Source organism: Vanellus vanellus, assembly GCF_965231255.1.
Source record: "Vanellus vanellus genome assembly, chromosome: 17".
Classification (NCBI taxonomy): domain Eukaryota; kingdom Metazoa; phylum Chordata; class Aves; order Charadriiformes; family Charadriidae; genus Vanellus; species Vanellus vanellus.
This window is the reverse complement of record NC_138922.1, coordinates 7472008-7489353: the sequence shown is the minus strand read 5'-3', so window position 1 is coordinate 7489353 and position 17346 is coordinate 7472008. Positions and strand designations below refer to the sequence as shown.

At 59.3% G+C, this 17346-nt stretch overlaps 1 protein-coding gene across 1 annotated transcript in view; it reads right to left on the bottom strand.

Annotated features, from left to right (window-relative positions):
* Positions 1-3294: 3294 nt before the first annotated feature.
* Positions 3295-17346, bottom strand: part of CASKIN2 (CASK interacting protein 2) — a 32082-nt gene continuing 18030 nt past the window's right edge. Inside the window, exons 2-20 of the mRNA XM_082492418.1 lie at positions 16426-16477; positions 14322-14419; positions 14069-14214; positions 13826-13921; positions 12809-12939; positions 12476-12584; positions 12244-12352; positions 11832-11926; positions 11633-11750; positions 11206-11388; positions 10670-10791; positions 10147-10228; positions 9942-10036; positions 9606-9716; positions 9424-9525; positions 9037-9175; positions 6524-8695; positions 6089-6404; positions 3295-5832 (exon numbers count right to left, since the gene is read on the bottom strand). Coding sequence (XP_082348544.1) covers positions 5736-5832; positions 6089-6404; positions 6524-8695; positions 9037-9175; positions 9424-9525; positions 9606-9716; positions 9942-10036; positions 10147-10228; positions 10670-10791; positions 11206-11388; positions 11633-11750; positions 11832-11926; positions 12244-12352; positions 12476-12584; positions 12809-12939; positions 13826-13921; positions 14069-14214; positions 14322-14419; positions 16426-16477 — 4373 coding nt within the window. The 3' untranslated portion in view covers positions 3295-5735. The remainder of the gene's footprint in view (positions 5833-6088; positions 6405-6523; positions 8696-9036; positions 9176-9423; positions 9526-9605; positions 9717-9941; positions 10037-10146; positions 10229-10669; positions 10792-11205; positions 11389-11632; positions 11751-11831; positions 11927-12243; positions 12353-12475; positions 12585-12808; positions 12940-13825; positions 13922-14068; positions 14215-14321; positions 14420-16425; positions 16478-17346) is intronic.

The following is a 17346-nucleotide window of genomic DNA, read 5'->3' as shown; positions in this document are numbered from 1 at the left end:
CCCTCACACACGCAAACCAGACAGCCTCCTTGCAAAACTACTTCAGCACCTTCCAGGGGTCCTCAAGGCAGGGCACTGCTGTCAGGATCCTCCAGCAGGTATGCAGCCCCCTCCCTGGCCTGCTAGGGTATTCTCAAGGGAGCCTGCAAGCTCCGGTGGCTGTTCAGGCTGCTCTTCCTTTATTTATTTATTACTAGAGGTTCTTGTTAGCATCACGGTGATGCTGAAATGAAGTGACTCCTTCTCTCTGTGTGAGCAGATAGGTTTCCTGGACCTGCCAGGAGAATCTGGGGCCAGCAGGGGAGACATAGGGCTGCTGAAGCAAGAAATCTCTACTGAAACCCATTTTTGTTTTCCCTCTCTGCGTACTCTCCTGGATGATGTGTGTGTGCATGCCCTCACCCACCTCCCTGTGTCCTGGCGGGGAAGGAGCCATCTCTCCTGCAGCTCCAGGAGTGCTGGGTGCCAGGTGAGGACTGGAGCTCATGTTCCCAAGGGGACACTGGGAAGGGTTTCTGGCAGGGTGCTGGGAACACCACTAGGATGGCCAGGCTGTACCAGGCCTGCCCTCTAGCGTTGTTGCTGTAGCCATATGCCAGCTGTTGAGTGCTTCAAGAGAAGGGGGATGAGATAGGGTTTTAAGAAAAGCTGTCCGCATTTGACCCTGGGGATCTGGTGCAGAGGGAGTCAGGAGGGCAGCTCTGCCTGCCTGCAGGGAGTCAGCATGGCTTAGCTTCCTCCAGCCCTGGTGAAACAGCTCTTATCTGTTTTAACAACCCCCAGAGAGGTTTATAAGTGTTCTCATTTTTGTGATTTGAATTGCCATTCTGCTTCAGTAAAATGCCTACTTAAGAGGGCCATAGCTAGAGATAAAACCTGAGCCCTACCTATCTTGCTGTGGAGGGAGAGGGGCATCTTTCCAGGCAGGATATCTGCATCTTGCAGTTGTGACTAACATGGAGCTGGTGGACGGCTCCTTTCCCAGCCGGGGATTGTGCTGCATCCGGTACTTGCTCCCCAAAGCACAGGGAAACCCCCCTCATCATGTCTTTCTGTGGTAGTGTTTGGAAGTCTGTCCCCTCCATGCTGCTGCCCTCACATCTGTTCCCTGTTTTTCTGGAATCCTTTTCTTCATTGACTGGGGGACACCTTCCCCTGAGGGCTGCTGCCAACCATGATTTCCCCCGATGTGGCACACATGCTCTTGAGCTCTGAACAGATCCCAGCTGTACTGGGAATACTGGTGCCCTTTTGAGCTGACAGTCAAGGGCCACAGAGGAACACACAGATTTGGCTACCGGAATATTTGCAGCTCACGGAGATGTCGACTCCTAGTTCTAAAAACTGGCTAAAGCTGGTAAATCCTGGCACTGGTTTTGCTCCCAATATTAACACTACAATATACAGCTGTTACTTCCCATTTGGTACCTGAGACTAACAAATTGCTGCTGGTCCTTCCCTGGCAGGTGGGAAGCTGGCTGGCAACCCCCAAGCTCTGCCCTGCTGCTCCACCTTGTCTTCCTTACATTTCAGCATTACCAGAGAGCATGCGCGCTACTGCGTGTCTTTAAGCAATACCCTTCTCCCTGCTGTGGGTGTGGGAGGTAGCAAAGTGGGGGTACAGCCAGTCTCTGAGCTCTGGGGACAGACGGAGGATGCCAGAGAGGGGCAGCTGGGGGTGTTCAAAGGCCTGGACCCCGTTTCTACAGCTGGAAAGCGGATGTTTGGATACCATGCTGCTGGCAGAGTTGCACGGGACAGGGAGCCAGCAGCAAACTGGGGAAACAGGGCTGCTCTCCTGCTTGTGGAGTGGGTCTGCTCGCCTTTGCCAGCTTGGCTGAACTCTGCCTTCACTCCTCTCGGGCCTGCAGAGCTGCCTGACTCAGGGAGGACAAGCTGCATCTTTCTCAGACTCGCTTAATTCACTAAAAGTCAGCTCCAGATCTCTTACCGTGGCACCTGAGAAATCAGCTTTTCTTTCTGATGCCCGGGCCAGCTGGCAGGTGGGATACAGTCTCCTCTAGGGCCGAGCTGAGCTGGAGGCAAGGGCAGCACCAAGCTGCCCACTGCTGTTCCTGCAGAGCAACCTTCCCCCCACACTTTAGCTCTTGCCCTGTGCCGCTTAACTGTTGTAGGTGATAAAAGGCAGCAGATCCTGGGGCTTCCTGCTGGCCACACCTTACTCTAGAGGAGGCACCTCCAAGGTTTCCTTCTCTGGGCAATCACAAATGTTTATTTTCCTGCACCCTCCTTCCCCTGGCTAGACTTGCAGGAAGCCAAGGCGTATGAATGGAGCCTTTTGGACAGTCTCGCCAATGCCACCCTTCCCTTGGCCATTGAGGTATCTGAGGGTCAGGGTGCACAGCTTCAGAAGGAAATTTCCTACATCAAGATGTTTTTAAATGGTGTATATTTTATATTAAATTTTTTTGGGATGTATGTAAAAATATTTGATTTGTATTAAAACTTGTAAATTGTATAAAAAAAAAAAGAAACCAACCCAGACCCACATGCATCCGGTGTATAAACGGCAATAAATGATTGTCTTGGATAACACACACAGTGAGAGTGGGAGGGAGTCTGCACCCGGCAAAGCGAGGAGGTAAAAACGTGTATGGCTGCTTATGTCTTTGGGTCCAAGTTACCTGGCTCACCTGTTGTAGGGACACAGCCCGAGAGCTTGATGCTCCTGGGACCTGCTCCTTGCATTTTTTTCCCACTTTCTGCTCAGCTTTGGGGAAATTCTGTCCAGCTCTGAATGCCTCTTCCTACAGGGTAACAGCCTGATTACCTCACAGTCTCCTGCATCCCAGGTACAGCACACGTGGTTGTTCCCAGGCACGGCTTGGGTCATGGCTGGTTTGAAGCCCTCTGGATGAAGGGTCAGGGGCGAGCTGGGACAGGCACTGCGAGCACTGGAGAAAAGCAGCCCGGCGAGACGAGGAGGTCTGGGCTTGTTGAGCAGGACCTGGTGTCACTGTCGCCGCACTCTGATCACCAAGGAGGATGGAGGAGTGCTTTGCCCGGCAGGCGGGGGTAGCTGTGGCTTCAGACATGCCCAAAGCTGGGCAGTTGGTCCCCAGCGCTCTCACCACGTTCCTGCCATGGTGGTAAGACTCAAAATGAACGTTAACCTCACTGGAGGTGACAGTGGGACTCACCAGGGGAGATGATCTGAGGAAACCCAGATCTTAAGCACTCAAGGGGCGGGATAAAGCTGATCCTCGATGAACTTCAAACAGAGCAGGAGATGAGCTTGTGCGATTTGACAGGAAGGAGACAACTAGGCAAAACTATCAAAAGGGTAAAATATGCCCCACTGTTTAATAGAATTTAGTCTTAATGGATGTTAGTGGAAAACAAAACACATGATTAACACAAACAGAGCAGATGGTTTAAAATCTGTTGTCAGTCTGGTGATTACACGGGCTATTTTTTTCCCCTCACTGTCTTGCTGCACGGAGCAGGTGCAGCCGGGGTCAGTTAGTCCCAGTTGCAGTGTACATAACTTACACACCATACAGTAGCTTCAAAATAGAGATCTAGAGCTTAAAAAATAGGCATTCTTCTGCAAAATCAAATGTTTAATTCCCTTATTGACAATGAGAGCAGCGGGGTGCTGCCCTCAGGCGGCTCAGACAGCAACAGCTCCACCCCAGTGTCCTCTTATCCCTGACCCTAGACTACAAGACTTGCAGTTCTGGTTAGTAAATATATATAATAAATCACATTTAAAATATATACATTGGCCTTTAAAAAAAAAAAATTTACAGTTTATCAACAGTGAAAAAAAAAAACCCTGGGCTTCTCCCAGGTTGACTCGCGAGAGTAAAAATCAGTTTTAAAAGGTTTCTGCAAACCTTTTGATAAAGTGCCACTGGTTGGAGCTACTTAAAAACAATGGGGTCCACGATGTAGCACTTGCCTGCCAGACACGGTCATTTAAATACACTCAATGTGATGTATAAATCAGAGCAATCAACTAGCCTGGAGGGAGAGAAGTTGTCTTAACTGCCTCAAACTGACCTCAAGTCCCAGCCAACAATTTTATTATTTTCTTTTTCCAGGGCTTTTTTGTCTTTGCTTTTCAGCCTAGAAGCCAGGCAGGCACCTCCTGCCCGCCTGGCCCATGGCACAACTGCCACTCGTGAGCGGAGACCCTTGGGAACATCCAGGCGGGCTCTGCTTGCAGCGGCTGCTCCCCTTTCCTTGCAAGGGGATGAGGGGCTGCAGACAGTCCGATGCAGTCACGAACTCCTAAAAGGACTGGGAAGCAACTGCCACTTCAGCCACCTTCTCCCTTCCCAGTTTGTTTTTGCGTTGGGATTTTTTTTTAAAAAGGGGGGATATGTGGAATATTTTTTTCCCCCTTTGTTTGGAATTTTTGTAGCAAATGGCACTTTAGTACAATCTTAGGTTCCCTTCTGGTGCTCTGATGCTTTCATTTGCTTGGCATGCCGAGTGCAAGCCAAGTTCGGGGCTCTTGGACATATTTAGACATGCACTACTAAACAGATCCTGCTCAAGAAATCTGTCTTTGAGCTATGCAGCCGTTCCTCCCGCTTGGATGCAATGAGCTATCGCTGCTGTTCCCCTGCTGCAGCCACGGGGCTGTGACCGCATCCAGCCTGCGCGCACAGTAGCTGTTGCCGAGCCGAACTCACCCAGTGCGTGCGGGGTCACCTCTCCCGCTGGGTTTTAGTGCTGGGAGGAAGCATCTCCCGGAGTCCCAAACGCTGCTACTGTTTAACGATGCTCACAGCAGAGTTTGTGCCAGCAGCTGCCCGCAGGGAGGGGGGAGCGGGAAAAGGGACCATTTTCTCCCCCAAAAAAGGGATAGGGGAGGAAAAAAAAAGAAAAAAAAAAACACTAACCACGCTGCTGCTTCACCCTGGAAGCACCGGGGTGGGGGTTTGCCTAGGCACGGTGTCAGCAGAGGGCAGCCTCTGTTCAGCAGCACGATCCAGCTGGACTGGCACAAACGCTGCCATCGCTATCCTCATGGCTCTGGGAAAGGGGCAGGTACCCCTCCATGTCCGGCAGGGCTGTGGCGGAGCATCCGCTGCTTTGCAGGTTGTCCCAGGTCCATCTTGAGGGGTTTGTGTATCCCACCGGAAGGATTTCGATCCACTTGGATTACACGCTGCCTGACACCGACACGTTTGGAAAAGCAGCAAATAAAGCAGAAAGGTTCCTTCTCGCTCTGCAAGCTGCCAAATTGCGACAAGCCCTGTCTTCTTTTAGCTGCTGTCAGGCCTTGCCGGGGCTGGGATCTGCCCAGTAAATAGCCAGCTCGGTGGCGGCTGCCCGGGGAGGTCTCTCCTTTGACACATTGTTGGCAGGGGATAAATAATAAGAGGCAGGACTCGGCAATGCAGCGGGGAAAGAGAAAGGTCCCTTGTGGAGGCTCCTTGGCTCTGTGCAAGGGAGCGAGGGCTTCTCCGTGGCCTCTGGGACCGCATGTGCAGCCCCTCTGGGCTCTTCTCCTGCTGCCAGTCTGGTGGGAAATGCCTGACCCCCTCGGAAACCGGCCCGTGGCCGCGCTGGCACGTGTGATACGGAGCCAGAGGTGAGCAAGGAGGGGCAGCCGCGTTCCCAGCCGCAGCACGAAGTGTGGGGAGGGAAGTGTCTGGAGAGACCTGGAGGCACCGCTCGGTGCCAGCTCCACTCTCCCCCCGTCACGAGGGGCACTGGCGGAGCAGCTGGAGGTGGGGAGGGGAAGGAGGGAGCAAGGCTCAGTCCAGCATCGCATCCAGCTGGTCGGCCAGGTCATCGAACATGTTGCTGATGTCTTCCAGGATGTTCTTGGCTGAGTGCACGGCCCCAGGGTGGCTGGAGAGGGAAAGGAGAGAGTCAGCGCAGCACCGAAAGGCTTCAGGTGCTGATGAGGTAGGGTTGGCCGGGCAGGACCCGACCCTCTTGGTGGCAGCCGGAGCCCAGAACGCCGCCAGACTCCAGCACGCGTGACCTGGTGTGGCGCAGGCATGTCCCCACACACAGCCCTTCACCTGCTCCTACTGGGGGCTTCCCAATTCCGCCTACGAAGGGCCCAACCCCAGCGTCTCCCTCTCCCCCAGCGCTGCCTCACCTCTCCACCTCCACTGTGATCTTCTTCTCAGCTGCCTGCAGCGTGGCGGTCAGGGTGGAGTTGGTCTGCTCCAGCCGCTGCTGGGCCAGGGTAGTCCCCGGGGCAGCTGCCAAAGGCTTTGCCGACACTTTGCTGCCCGCCTCCAGCGTCAGCGAGCCAGGACCGGCCAGGGATCCGATCACATCTGGCACAGCCTCGGTGGCCACCCAGGGAGCAACGGTGTGGCGGGAGGGCTGCAGGACCTGCTGGTAGATGGTCTTGGGCCCGGAGAAAACTAGCTTGGTGGATGCCACAGAGGTGTGCTTGGCAGGCACGTCTGCAAAGGAAGGAACTCATGGCATGCGGTGGCACATGTCCTCCTCACCTCCTGTACCATCCAGGAGGGAGTCTCAGGCCCCACCACCACGTCGGAAACACCCCCACAAGCCCACATACCTGGAGCGGGTGTCCTCACCACGGCGGTGCTGAGCAGCTCCGTGGGACTGGGGGCTTTGGTGGGGCTCGGTGCCTTCTTGATCCCCTTCTCCAGCGACAAGATGCTTTTCTCTATCTCAGCAATCCGGAACTCCACGCTGTCGTCATCAAAGGCATCCCCGGCCAGCCCGGCCCGTGGTGCCGATGCTGACACGGTGGGGCCAGCAATGCTCACAGCTTGGGCCTGGGCATACTGGGGTGCAGGGCTGGCCCCCGCCTCAGCCTGTCCCGCCATACTGAACGCCTTCAGCACCGCCTGCAGCGGCTCCCGCTCCCTGAAGCGGGGCCGGCGCTTCACCGTGTCTGACTCGGTGAGGTTGAACTCCAGCACGGGCAGCTCCTTGGTGGCAGCGGGTGCTGCCTGCTCCTTCCCAGCAGAGCAGGGGGGCTCCACCGGCTGGGAACCAGGCTCTGCGTCCAGCACGGCCGCGTCGGCCTTGGGGTGCCCGGTGGGCTTTGGCCGCTGTTTGATAGTTAAGTTGCCTTCTTCTGCAAAGGGGATGCACTCACTGGAGCTGTTCTGGGAGGATGAGGAGGAGACCTCTGGCTTGGCCTCCTCTTCCGTGTCCGAGCAGGCGTCCTCCCGCCCATCCTGCACAGCCACCTCTGTCATGGGAGCACTGGGCTCGCTGAATGTCCGTCTCCGTGGCTTGCTGCTCTCGAAGGGGTCCCTGCCGGCGTCGGAAAGTGTGGTGCTGCTGGTGTCACCGCTATTGTAGGACTCATTGTCCACATCTGCTCTGGAGAGAATGTCTTGAGCCATGTGCAGAGGTTTTGGGGGCAGGAGAGGCTTGGGCGGACTCACCCCTGGCGTCCCCTCCAGCGCAGCACCCAGGCTCTTCGCTGTCCTGCCATGGCCAGCATCACCGGGGGTGGCACCCACGTCGGCCGTGTCCTGGGGGGCTGGGGGCTGCCGCTCGGGGTCGGGGGGCTGCCCGCTGTCTGCCTCGGCAGCAAGGGCACTGGAGACGGAGCTGAGGCGCTTGGGAGGTGGCGGCGGAGGGCCCTTGCGCTTGGCCCGGATGGCAAAGGACTGGCTGCGGGTCACCTTGGTATCCGTCTGCAGACAGGCCCGCGGCATCTGGCTGCGGCCCGGCCGGCGCGTCAGGGTGGCGTAGGAGCCCAGGGTGCTGGTGGGCGCCCCCTCCTCCTCCTCGTGCTCCCCGTCTGACAACGCGTAGCGGTTCAGACTGTGCGAGCGCTTCTTGTACTTGAAGCCTTCGCCCCCGTTGTGCTGCTCCCCAGCCTGCCAGGTGCCCGGGGCCACCCCAGCCGTGGGTGACATGGCGGGCGGCTCCGTGGGGCCGCACTGGCTGTGCAGGTAGGAGAAGGCTTTTTGGGCCGACAACTGCAGGCTGCTCTTCTGCCCGGAGGAGATGGAGGGGTACGGATGCACCAGGGTCTTGGGCTGCTCTGCTCCCAGCAGGGAAGGGACCGTCGGGGATTTCAAGGAGACGTGTGGGTACATGAAGACGTACGGGGCCGTTGCCTTGCTGGGGGTCTGGGGAGGAGTACAAGGGGTGACCGCTGGTGTCCCAGCGCCTTTCTGAGTCACCGGCCGGGCGTACTGATCTGTGCCTTCGGGCAGGTTCCTCTCCTTGAGCGGGCTGCCCCCGCCGCCGTTGGCAAGGCCATTCAGCCCCTCAGGGGAGACGAGCTTCCCATAGGGCTCGGGACTGGGCCGTCCCGGCAGGCTGGCCGGGCTCTCCTTGCTGCGGGGTGGCGCGCAGGACTGCCCGCTGCTGCTGCTGCTCTCCCCACTGCCCAGGCTCTCCTGCGAGGGGCTGGAGAGGTGCCGGGACAGCACGTTGTCCTGTGAGTGCCCTGAGCCCCGGGACCGCACCCCGATGCTCTCCTGGCTCCGTGACATTCCCTGGCTGCTCTTGATGCCAAGAGACTCGTGGCAGCTGTTGGACATGGCTGTCTGGAGCTCATAGCTGAGCTCGCTGTCCTGGAAGGTCGTCATTTTAGGGGTGTGCGGGGACTGGCACTCCCCGTTCTCCAGCGACTCAATGGTGACAATGTCCAGGGCACCAGGGACTTTGCGTCTCGCCAGAGTTGCTTCTGTTTGATTGAGGCTTTTACGGAGGTCTCTGAGCTTCTTGACAGCCAACATGATCTTCTTCTGGTGACCTGCAGGAAGGTTGCAACAGGAAAGGGGCGTTAGGTCGGCTCTGGCCCCCAAGGCCTTTATTTCCTGGCCAAGAAGAGTCATGGTCACGTCACCAACCAGGGCAAAGGCCTCTGGGTTACCCAAACCCTGCCTATGGGAGGAGACAAACTACGGCTGGCGTCCACCTGGCTCAGCCCAGCTCCAGCCTGCCAAGGACAGTCTTTAGGGACAGCCATGAACTGCCCTTTCCAGGTGCTCGGGACATGCCTGCACCTCCCAGCCTGAGGGAGAACGGGGTGTGGGGACCTGGGTGGGAAACTTGGCTGCCCTGGGCCACCCCAGCACGGCGGCAGGGACTCACCCAGCTTGTTGATGCCAATCTCTTGCAGATCCTCCCACGTCAGGTCCGTCACGATGGTGATGGAGTCGTAGCCATTGTTGACCAGCTTTTTGTGGTACTGAGGCAACCCGATGGCACTGAGCCAGTCCATCAAGTCAGCCTGCGAAGAGCATGGAGACAATGCCGTGAGCCTGGAGGCATGGGCAGCATCTTCATCCATCCCCTCCCTCCCTGCGCCTGGCCAGGAGACTGCACTTTTGAGGTCTCTCTGACTGCATTAACGCAGCCCCTTGTGGCACTTACTTACTTACAGATCCCACTCCTGTCCTGTCCTGGGGTAAGACAGCTCTGAGCAAAGACCTGGGGAAAAGAGGGTGCCAGACCAAAGGCCCAGTGCCAGGGACTCACCGGGATGTAGTTGGGCAGCCACTCGGCGATGCTGAGCTGCCCGATCTCGGTGGAGATCTTTTTCCTGTGGCCAGGCTTGGTCACGCCGATGGCTGTCAGATCCTAACGTGAGCAGAGTGCAGCTGTGGTCAGCAGTGGTGCGGGGAGTGTGGGGTGCTGGATAGGGTGGGGACCCGCCTTACCTCCGGGGTCATGCGGCTGATGGTGGGGACATCGTAGCCAGCGTTGAGAAAGTTGGCGGTGTACGACTCCAACTGGAACTCACTCAGCCAGTTGTAAATGGCTTCTGCGTCCTGGGGAGAGGACAGAGCAAAGAGGAGTCCGTGACGGTGGCTGCAGGGGCTGGAAGGACCTGGCTGCTCCAGGCAAGATGATGGGATCTCCTTAGGCAAGACCCACACATCCCCAGTGTCCTCAAGACCCAGTCCCCTGTGTCCCTGGTGCACTGAGAGCTGGGCTGAGAGCCCCAAATGTGGCCCTCTCACCCGGCACACCAGGTCTGCAGTTGGCGCAGTTACCTTCCCCTCGAGGAGCTGCTCAGGGCGCAAGAACTGGTGGGAGAAGACCCTGTCCCCAGGGGGGCAGCTGCCTGGGGTCTGGTGGCTCTGTGGCCCTGGCAGAAAGGAGAGAGAATTGTCACGCGGGCACTTAAGCAACCAGCAGCCCTCAGTGCCCGGGGGGACAGCTGTCCCCAAGGCCCCATAGAGTGGGGACATCCCTCACCTGCTGGGGAGGTCAACTGCCCATTGCGTGGCTCCGATCCCAAAAGGTGTTGCTGGAGGTCGTCACCGGGGGAGGGCAGCGGCTGGGGGAGAGGAGGAGTGAGTGGAGGAGGGACCTCCAGAGAGAAGCCCTGTTGCACCCCCAGGAGCAGAGGGGGGTCCCCACGCTGGGCTGCTGGGCACAGCTTCACCTGGTGAAGGGTTGGCCCCTAGCAAGAGATCTGGGTAGGATTTGGCCCAGGGCCCTTTTTTTCCTCTCAGATGACACAGGACATGGTGGAGACGCTGTGTGGTACCAACCACAGCCTCCAGCTCCACTCAAAAAGGCCAGCTGTGCCATGGGGGGGGGCAACTGGGGACCCCCCAGGAGCATCTTCCTGCTAATCCTGGTAGCACATAGGTATTTGGTGGAGGATGCTCAGCTCCTGCAGCCCCTCCTCCGCTAGGGAAGGTGCTGGGGCTCCATCTCCAGCCCGAGCCAGGCCTGGGGGAGCAGCACGGGGGAAGCCGGGGCTAGTGCCTACCCTGGCGTTCTCGATGAGGATGCTGGTGTTCTGCCCGTTGGTGCCCTCGGTGCTCTGGCCGCTGCCGGCACTGCGGATGCTGCCGATGCTGCCCTCGCTGCCCACACTGTTCCTGTCTCCTGCTGCTTGGGGCAGGCGGGGAGGCTGTCAGCGGCGCCCCGGGATCGGGGCTGACACAGGGCACAGAGGTCCCCGGCAGGGACCCGCGTGCCAACACAGTAATTCCAGTAAAAAACAGCCTCTCACAAGACCCCTTCGGCTACAGATGATGCATCAGTCCCTCCCGCCTCACGGCATGCACAGCATGGACAGGGTGACCTGGGCTGGCAAGGGGACAGGGGGACGTAGCCTGGCTGAGGACACGGGGAGGGAAGGGGCTGAGCTACGGGCTCCCCTAAACTCCCTTTCCCTTTCATCTGGCTGTTTTCCCACCGGGAGATGAAAGGAGAGTCTCCCCCCATGTCCCCCTGCACGGGCAGGGCTGGGGACAGGGGAAGGTCCCCCAGCCCCTCTCCCTCCCCAGCTGCACCCCTGACCTGAGCTGTCAGGGCCCGGGGCCGTCCGGGTTAGGGTGAGGTGGCCATAGGCTGCTGGGACGCTCGGGGCTGTCTGGAGAGGACATTCGTCGGGGAGGTGCTGCAGCCCACCAGGGGGGACCGGGAGGGCCCCGGGGGGACCCTGGTGCTGGTGCGCGGGCGCCACGCGGGGGACAACCATGCCTGCATTCAAAGACAAAATACGCGTGGTCAGAGCTCATGCGGAAGGCAGGGCGGGGGGGATATCTGAGTCTCAACCCCCAAATTACCACCCCACCGATGGCGCAACCCTCTGTGCCCACCCGAGTCCTTCTCTGTCCCCCTAGCTAGCCAGGGCTGTGGGGACCTGTCCTACAGGAGGTGCTGGGAAGGCCAGGATGGTTTCACACAGGGGACTGTCCCTGGCATGCTCAGGATGGCCACTGACCTGTTCGCTTACTGATGACTTCAGCGATGGAGGGGGGGAAGTACCCGACCCGATCGGTGCCTTTCTGAGTGTCGTGGATGTGCCCCTTCCACCGCCCGTCTGGATGCTGCTCCAGGACCTGCGGTGGGGATGAGAGGGACAGAGTTGGTACCTACAGCCATGGTGGGGCAGGGGGACGGGGAGCAGGGAGCAGCCTCACCGTGATGACATCTCCTGCCCGGACGTTGAGAGCAGTCGGGTCATGGAGGTTCCAAAAATCCTTCAAAGCTCGGACCTTCAGGATTCCTGATGCCTCTGAAGACAAGGGACAGAGGGAAGAAAGAAGGTGCCAGAGCGCAGGGGGAAAGAGAGCAGTTCAGGGAAGGTGGAGAGAGAAAAGAAGAGCGAGGAGAGGGGAGAAGAGAACATTAACACTGCAGGAAGGACACAATTGCTGGACATTGTCTGCATGGAGGACGGGGGCACGTGTGACGGGACTGGGATGCTGATGCTCACAGCCAGGCTGGTTTAGGTTGTTCAGGAGGAGCCCTGGGAGTCCCAGGCAGGTCCCATGGGGAAGAAGCCCCTCTCAGTGGCAGGCAGTGCCTGGCCATGCACTGGCCCCACCTCACCTCTCAGCAGCTGCTTGATGTCCTTGCTGGCGTGCGAGGTGGTGAACTGGTTCACGATGTCCAGTGCTGTCTGGTTGTAGGTGTTCCTGATGTTCACATCAACGCCGCCCTGCTCGGTAGGGGACGTAGTCAGAGCCGGACCCACAGGGGACGGAGGGACCAAGGGGAACGGGGTGATGCCTGACCCCGAGGGGGTTGTCCCCCTGTGCAGCCCCGTCCCCACCGTGCTCACCTCCAGCAGCAACCGCACCACCTCCGTTTTGCCATAGAGCGCGGCCTCGTGCAGGGCCGTGCCCGTCTTCGTCTGCTTGTTGATCTCGATCCCGGCCTTCAGCAGCTGCCTGGTAGGAAGGAGGGAGAGGCATGAACGGCAGGACATGGGCATCAGGGCCAGGCGATCAACTGCTTTGCAATGGGAAGGGGACAACCCCTCTCACCGCTGAGGCTTTGGGGATGAGGGACTGAAGCCCGCAGCAGGGAGGTGGGTTTGGGAAGAAGCAGGACTGAAGCCGTGATGGGGTTTTTTTTGGGATGGGGCAGTGTCCCAGGCTGGTAGGGGGGTTACCTGATGATCTCCTTGTGCCCGTTCTTGGCTGCCAGGTGCAGGGGGGTGGTGTAGTTGGGGTCGGTGGCATCCTTGGACTGTCCCTCCAGGAGGGCGACGCACAGATGGCTGTTCAGCAACAGCTGGGCCACCTGCATGGGGCACAGGGGTGAGCAGTGGGGTACAGGTACCCCCAGCTACGCCCTCCCAGCGAGGGGCTCGGCCTCGGGGCTGGCCCCCTGCTCCCCGTCCCGCCACTGCCCTCCCTCCACAGCCCCAGGGCTCGGCCGGAGCCGGCCAGTGCTTGGCAGGGCCACACTGTCGTGAGGGGCCATAAAAGGTCACAACAGCCAGAAATAGCCTTCCCATAATCGGGCTGTTCAGACCAAGCCCTAAAAAACTCCAGTCTCTCCAAGCCCAGAGCGACTCTCAGCATCTCAGGGCAGCCCGGAGGCACAGAGGAGTTATTTTTACTGCCCTGTTTATAGCTGCAGACATTATAGATACTCCAAAAATGGAAATATCCCCCTGGTCCCCTCCTCGTGGGGCATGGGACGGTCTGGCTGGCCACACTCCAGCCCAGCCCTGCGGTGTGGTACTGGCTGGGCTGGGGTCTCCCGGGGCATGGGGCGGCCCCGTCCCCACAAACCGTGCCGGGGACCTCGAGCAGGCGAGCAGGGCCGGGCGCTCAGGGCTCGCGGGGATTAGCCAGCTCAGCCTATCTGTGCTTAAACGGGAGCAAAGCTGGGGCGGGCAGGGGGGAGGCTGCGGGCAACCGGGAATGAGGGCTCCTGGTTTCTCTCCCAGCCTGATGCTGCCCCGCCGTATGGTTGGGAGCAAAACCTCCAGCTCCCAGGTTCAAGATCCAGCCTTATCCAGAGGTGGAAGGAGACAAGTACTGCCTGCCGGGCTCCGAGGCTCATGGCGGAGAGAGAGTGGTTGCAGCCAGACCCGGTGCTTTGCTCCTGGAGGAGCCGATGGTTCCAGAGCTGCCCCTGGAGAAGTGCCCGGTGTAGGGCAGAGCCCCACAACACTCACCTTCAGCCGCCCGAACTCACAGGCCAGGTCCAGGGGGGTTTTCTTTGCCTTGTTGATGAGGCAGGGGTTGGATTGGTGCTGGAGCAGCATCTCCGACTGCAGGGGAGCAACGTGGCACAGGAGCTCAGCATCATCCCATGCCCCCACCATGCTCCCGCCCAGCACGATGGAGTTTGTCCCCCCCGCACACATCCCCAGAGAGACGCAGGGTGGGCGCGTGGGTGTCTCTGGGCTCTCACTTACCACCTCGTAGTGGCCGTACTGCGCCGAGAGGTGCAGCGGGATCTGCCCATCCAGCGAGGCCATGTTGACAGAGGCGGCAGCGCGCAGCAGCACCCGCACCGGCTCCACGCGTCCCTGCCAGGCTGCGTAGTGCAGAGGGCGCATCCCTGCGGGGGAACGGAGCTCAGCAGGGCTGGATGCGGCCCCTGGCCTCGCTCGGAGGGCTGAGCCGGCTGCTGGAGGTACGGGGCCGTGCCGGGGAGTCACCCCTTACCGTTGCTGTCCTTGATGTCGACTGTGGCCTGTGCTTCCAGGAGCAGCGAGATGAGGTCCAGGCTGCCACCCAGGGCTGCGTGGTGCAGCGCCGAGAACCTGCGACACAAGGCAGGGCTCAGCCCAGCCCAGGTCCCTGACATGCTGTTCCTACAGCCCCCGTCTGCGCCGGGACATCGGCTGTTCATGGCTACATCCCTCCTGATTCTCTGCTCCCAGTGCCTCAGTTTCCCCATAGGAAAGCAGAGATAAATCCCTCCAGGCTGCCCGTGCCCCAGGGCTCAGCAAGGGATGCAGGGACCCCCGAGACCCCAGCAAGATGCATCCCTCACCCGCTTGCCCTGCGCAGGGGCAAGCAGGTGGGATGGAGAGAGATGCATCTCCCTTCTCCGCAGAGCAGCCAGGCAGCCTGCACTGCTCACACCATCCAGCAAACCCACCAGCCCTGCGGCTACTCCTGGCCCCTCCGCCAGCCACCCCCTCCCTGTGCCAGCAGGGATGCCGGGAGCCCACGGCACAGCGTGGGAGGCCGCTGGTAATGAAAGAGCCTTGTGTCTCAGGGCTGTGAAAGGGGCCTGTCTGCCCGGCACTCCCCCCCTGCTGTCACGTGAAGGGCCATGACCGAGCGAGGGGACCCTGCGCCGCTGGGGATTAGCCCGTGTGCCGCTCCAAGGGGTGTGGGGGGGCTCCAGACGATACTGGCCCAGGGCTCCAATGGGCTCAGCAGCATCCCAGCCCTGTGCCAGGGACACAACCTGGCTATCACAGCTCTCCTCCAGACTCACAGTCCCAGGGCACCCCCAAAGCCCTGCACAGGGTCTCTGGGCATCGCAGGAGGGATGCTAACCCCAGCAGAGAGGCTGCTCCCTCCTTCAATGAAGCCACCATGTCCCTGAGCCCATGCCAAAACCTCTGCCTTGAAGCCAGAATGTTGGGGGTACAAAATCCCCCTGGAGCCAACCCTGTGGGATCCCTGTGGGATCCCTGCGGAGCCAGCTCTGCCCTGGGGCCGGCAGCACAAACCCACGCTCGCCCGCCCCATCATCTCCAAGCTGCGAGCACGGCGATGCCTCACCGAGGTCCCTGCCAGCAGCACGGCTCTCCCGGGAGGGTGCACGTTGCCATCCCCATGCGCAGGTCTCACCCCCCCGCTGTCCCTTTCCCACACCCCAGTGAAAACCAACACACCCTCTGCGTTGTTAATACCCCAAAATGCCGCATGTGGCCCTCTGAGGAGGGAACAGACCCTTTACCCTCCTTCCCATCAGCAACCCTCCTGGAGCTGCCTGAGCACAACCCCTGTGCCTTATCAGAATCAGATCATTGCTTCTATTATTACATTTTTTTTCTATTAAGCTCCATCTGCACAGTATTATTTTAAGACAGAGCCATCCTGCACATTTTCAACCCCCCACCGGCCTGTTAGGACTCATCACGGACACCTCCTCCTACAGAGTCCTCGAAAAGAAAACATGTAGAAATTAGGTACAACAACAGTACATAAAACAATGCTAATAACTCGCAGGTCAGAGTTAATTCAATAAGAATAACACGCTTATTTATTTTATGGGCCTTTGTGGTTTCTAACTCTCAGTACCCAGCTTATTAAGGGCTTGGATTTTGGAAGTGATGAGCTACACAAATATGATGTGGTCACTTGGCAACCTCATCTTTTCTTTCTCTAACCCCCCCAAACGAAGGGATTTTGCTCTTGGGATACTAAACAGACACACGCGTGTGCAGGCACCGGGGCCAGCCGGGTGCTCCTCCGTGCTTTAACCCGCACGCAGGACACGGGGCACCAGCTGGACACACTGCGCTCCCTTCTCACCCCCAGCCCTACGGAGGGGGACGCAGAAGAGCTTTACGGAGAATTTTCCAGGACGGACCGAGCACAGCCCTCTGCTCAGATCCGGACTGGCGTTGGGTCTGCCTCTGCAGGGCTGGCCCTGGCTTTGGGATGCTGTTGTGTTCTCCGGGGCTCAGCAGCTGCCCTTGAAAGCTTTACAATACCCAGAGCTGCAGAACCAACTGGGTATTGGGGAGAGCAAGCCCACCCATGCTGGCAGCGGCGGCACCCAGCACCCTGCCCAGGGAGCACTCACCCGTCCGCATCCTGGTAGTTCACGTTCAGGCGCTTGGCAGATCCCAGGAGCTCTGCAGAGAGAAAAGGCGAAGGTCAGGGCAGGAGACAGAGCCCACACTGCCCCGCACGAACCCCGTCCCGCAGCCGCACCGACCTCCCAACGCGCAGAACAGTGCCTGGCCCATCCCGGCGGCCTCTCCTCTCCTCTCCTCTCCTCTCCCTCCACGTTCACCTCCACGAACCCTCAACGAGCTGGCCCAGCTCAAACTCAGACCCTTTCCTCCCTCTTTCCCTCCTGCCCCATCTCGGCGCGCCCCCGGGATGGGTCAGACCCCACGGCTCCTGTCACCCCGGCTCGCTGGGACAGCACTTCCCTCCCCTTTATAGGCAGCAACACCCCAAAACTGCTGAGTGGGGCTGTTCCTCCCCCCACTCGCTCCCTATGCCCGCTGCTGCCACCGAAGCCTGGCCCACAGACCACATGGTTGGCATTTTTACGGCCGGGCAGAGGCTGAAGCCTCCAGCCGTGAATGCGAGGATTGTGCCACTTCGGACATCCCCCGTCCCCTCGTCCGTCCCTCCCTCCCCTTCGGGGACCACTGAGCGGTGGAGGATGCTCACCCCACCCTCAGCACAGCCTCATGCGCACCCCCAGCTCCCCGCTCCTTCCCGCAATTAATTCGAATGAATTCCTTCCTCCCACACAGAGAGGACGTTTTATTCTTCACGGAAGGGTTGAGAGTGGATTAACATCTCTGGAATTCATCCACTAAGTCAAAAGGGAAAGAAAGGGGAAGGTATGCGGGGGGCAAGAAATGCCGCCGCTCCTCCTCTGCCTTTCCAGGCAGCCCCATCGCCGAGCCGGGGAGAATTAAATGCTCTGAAAGGTCTCTGTGCTGTTTCCTATGGAAAATCAAAGTCCCAGAGCCGGGCTCCAAGC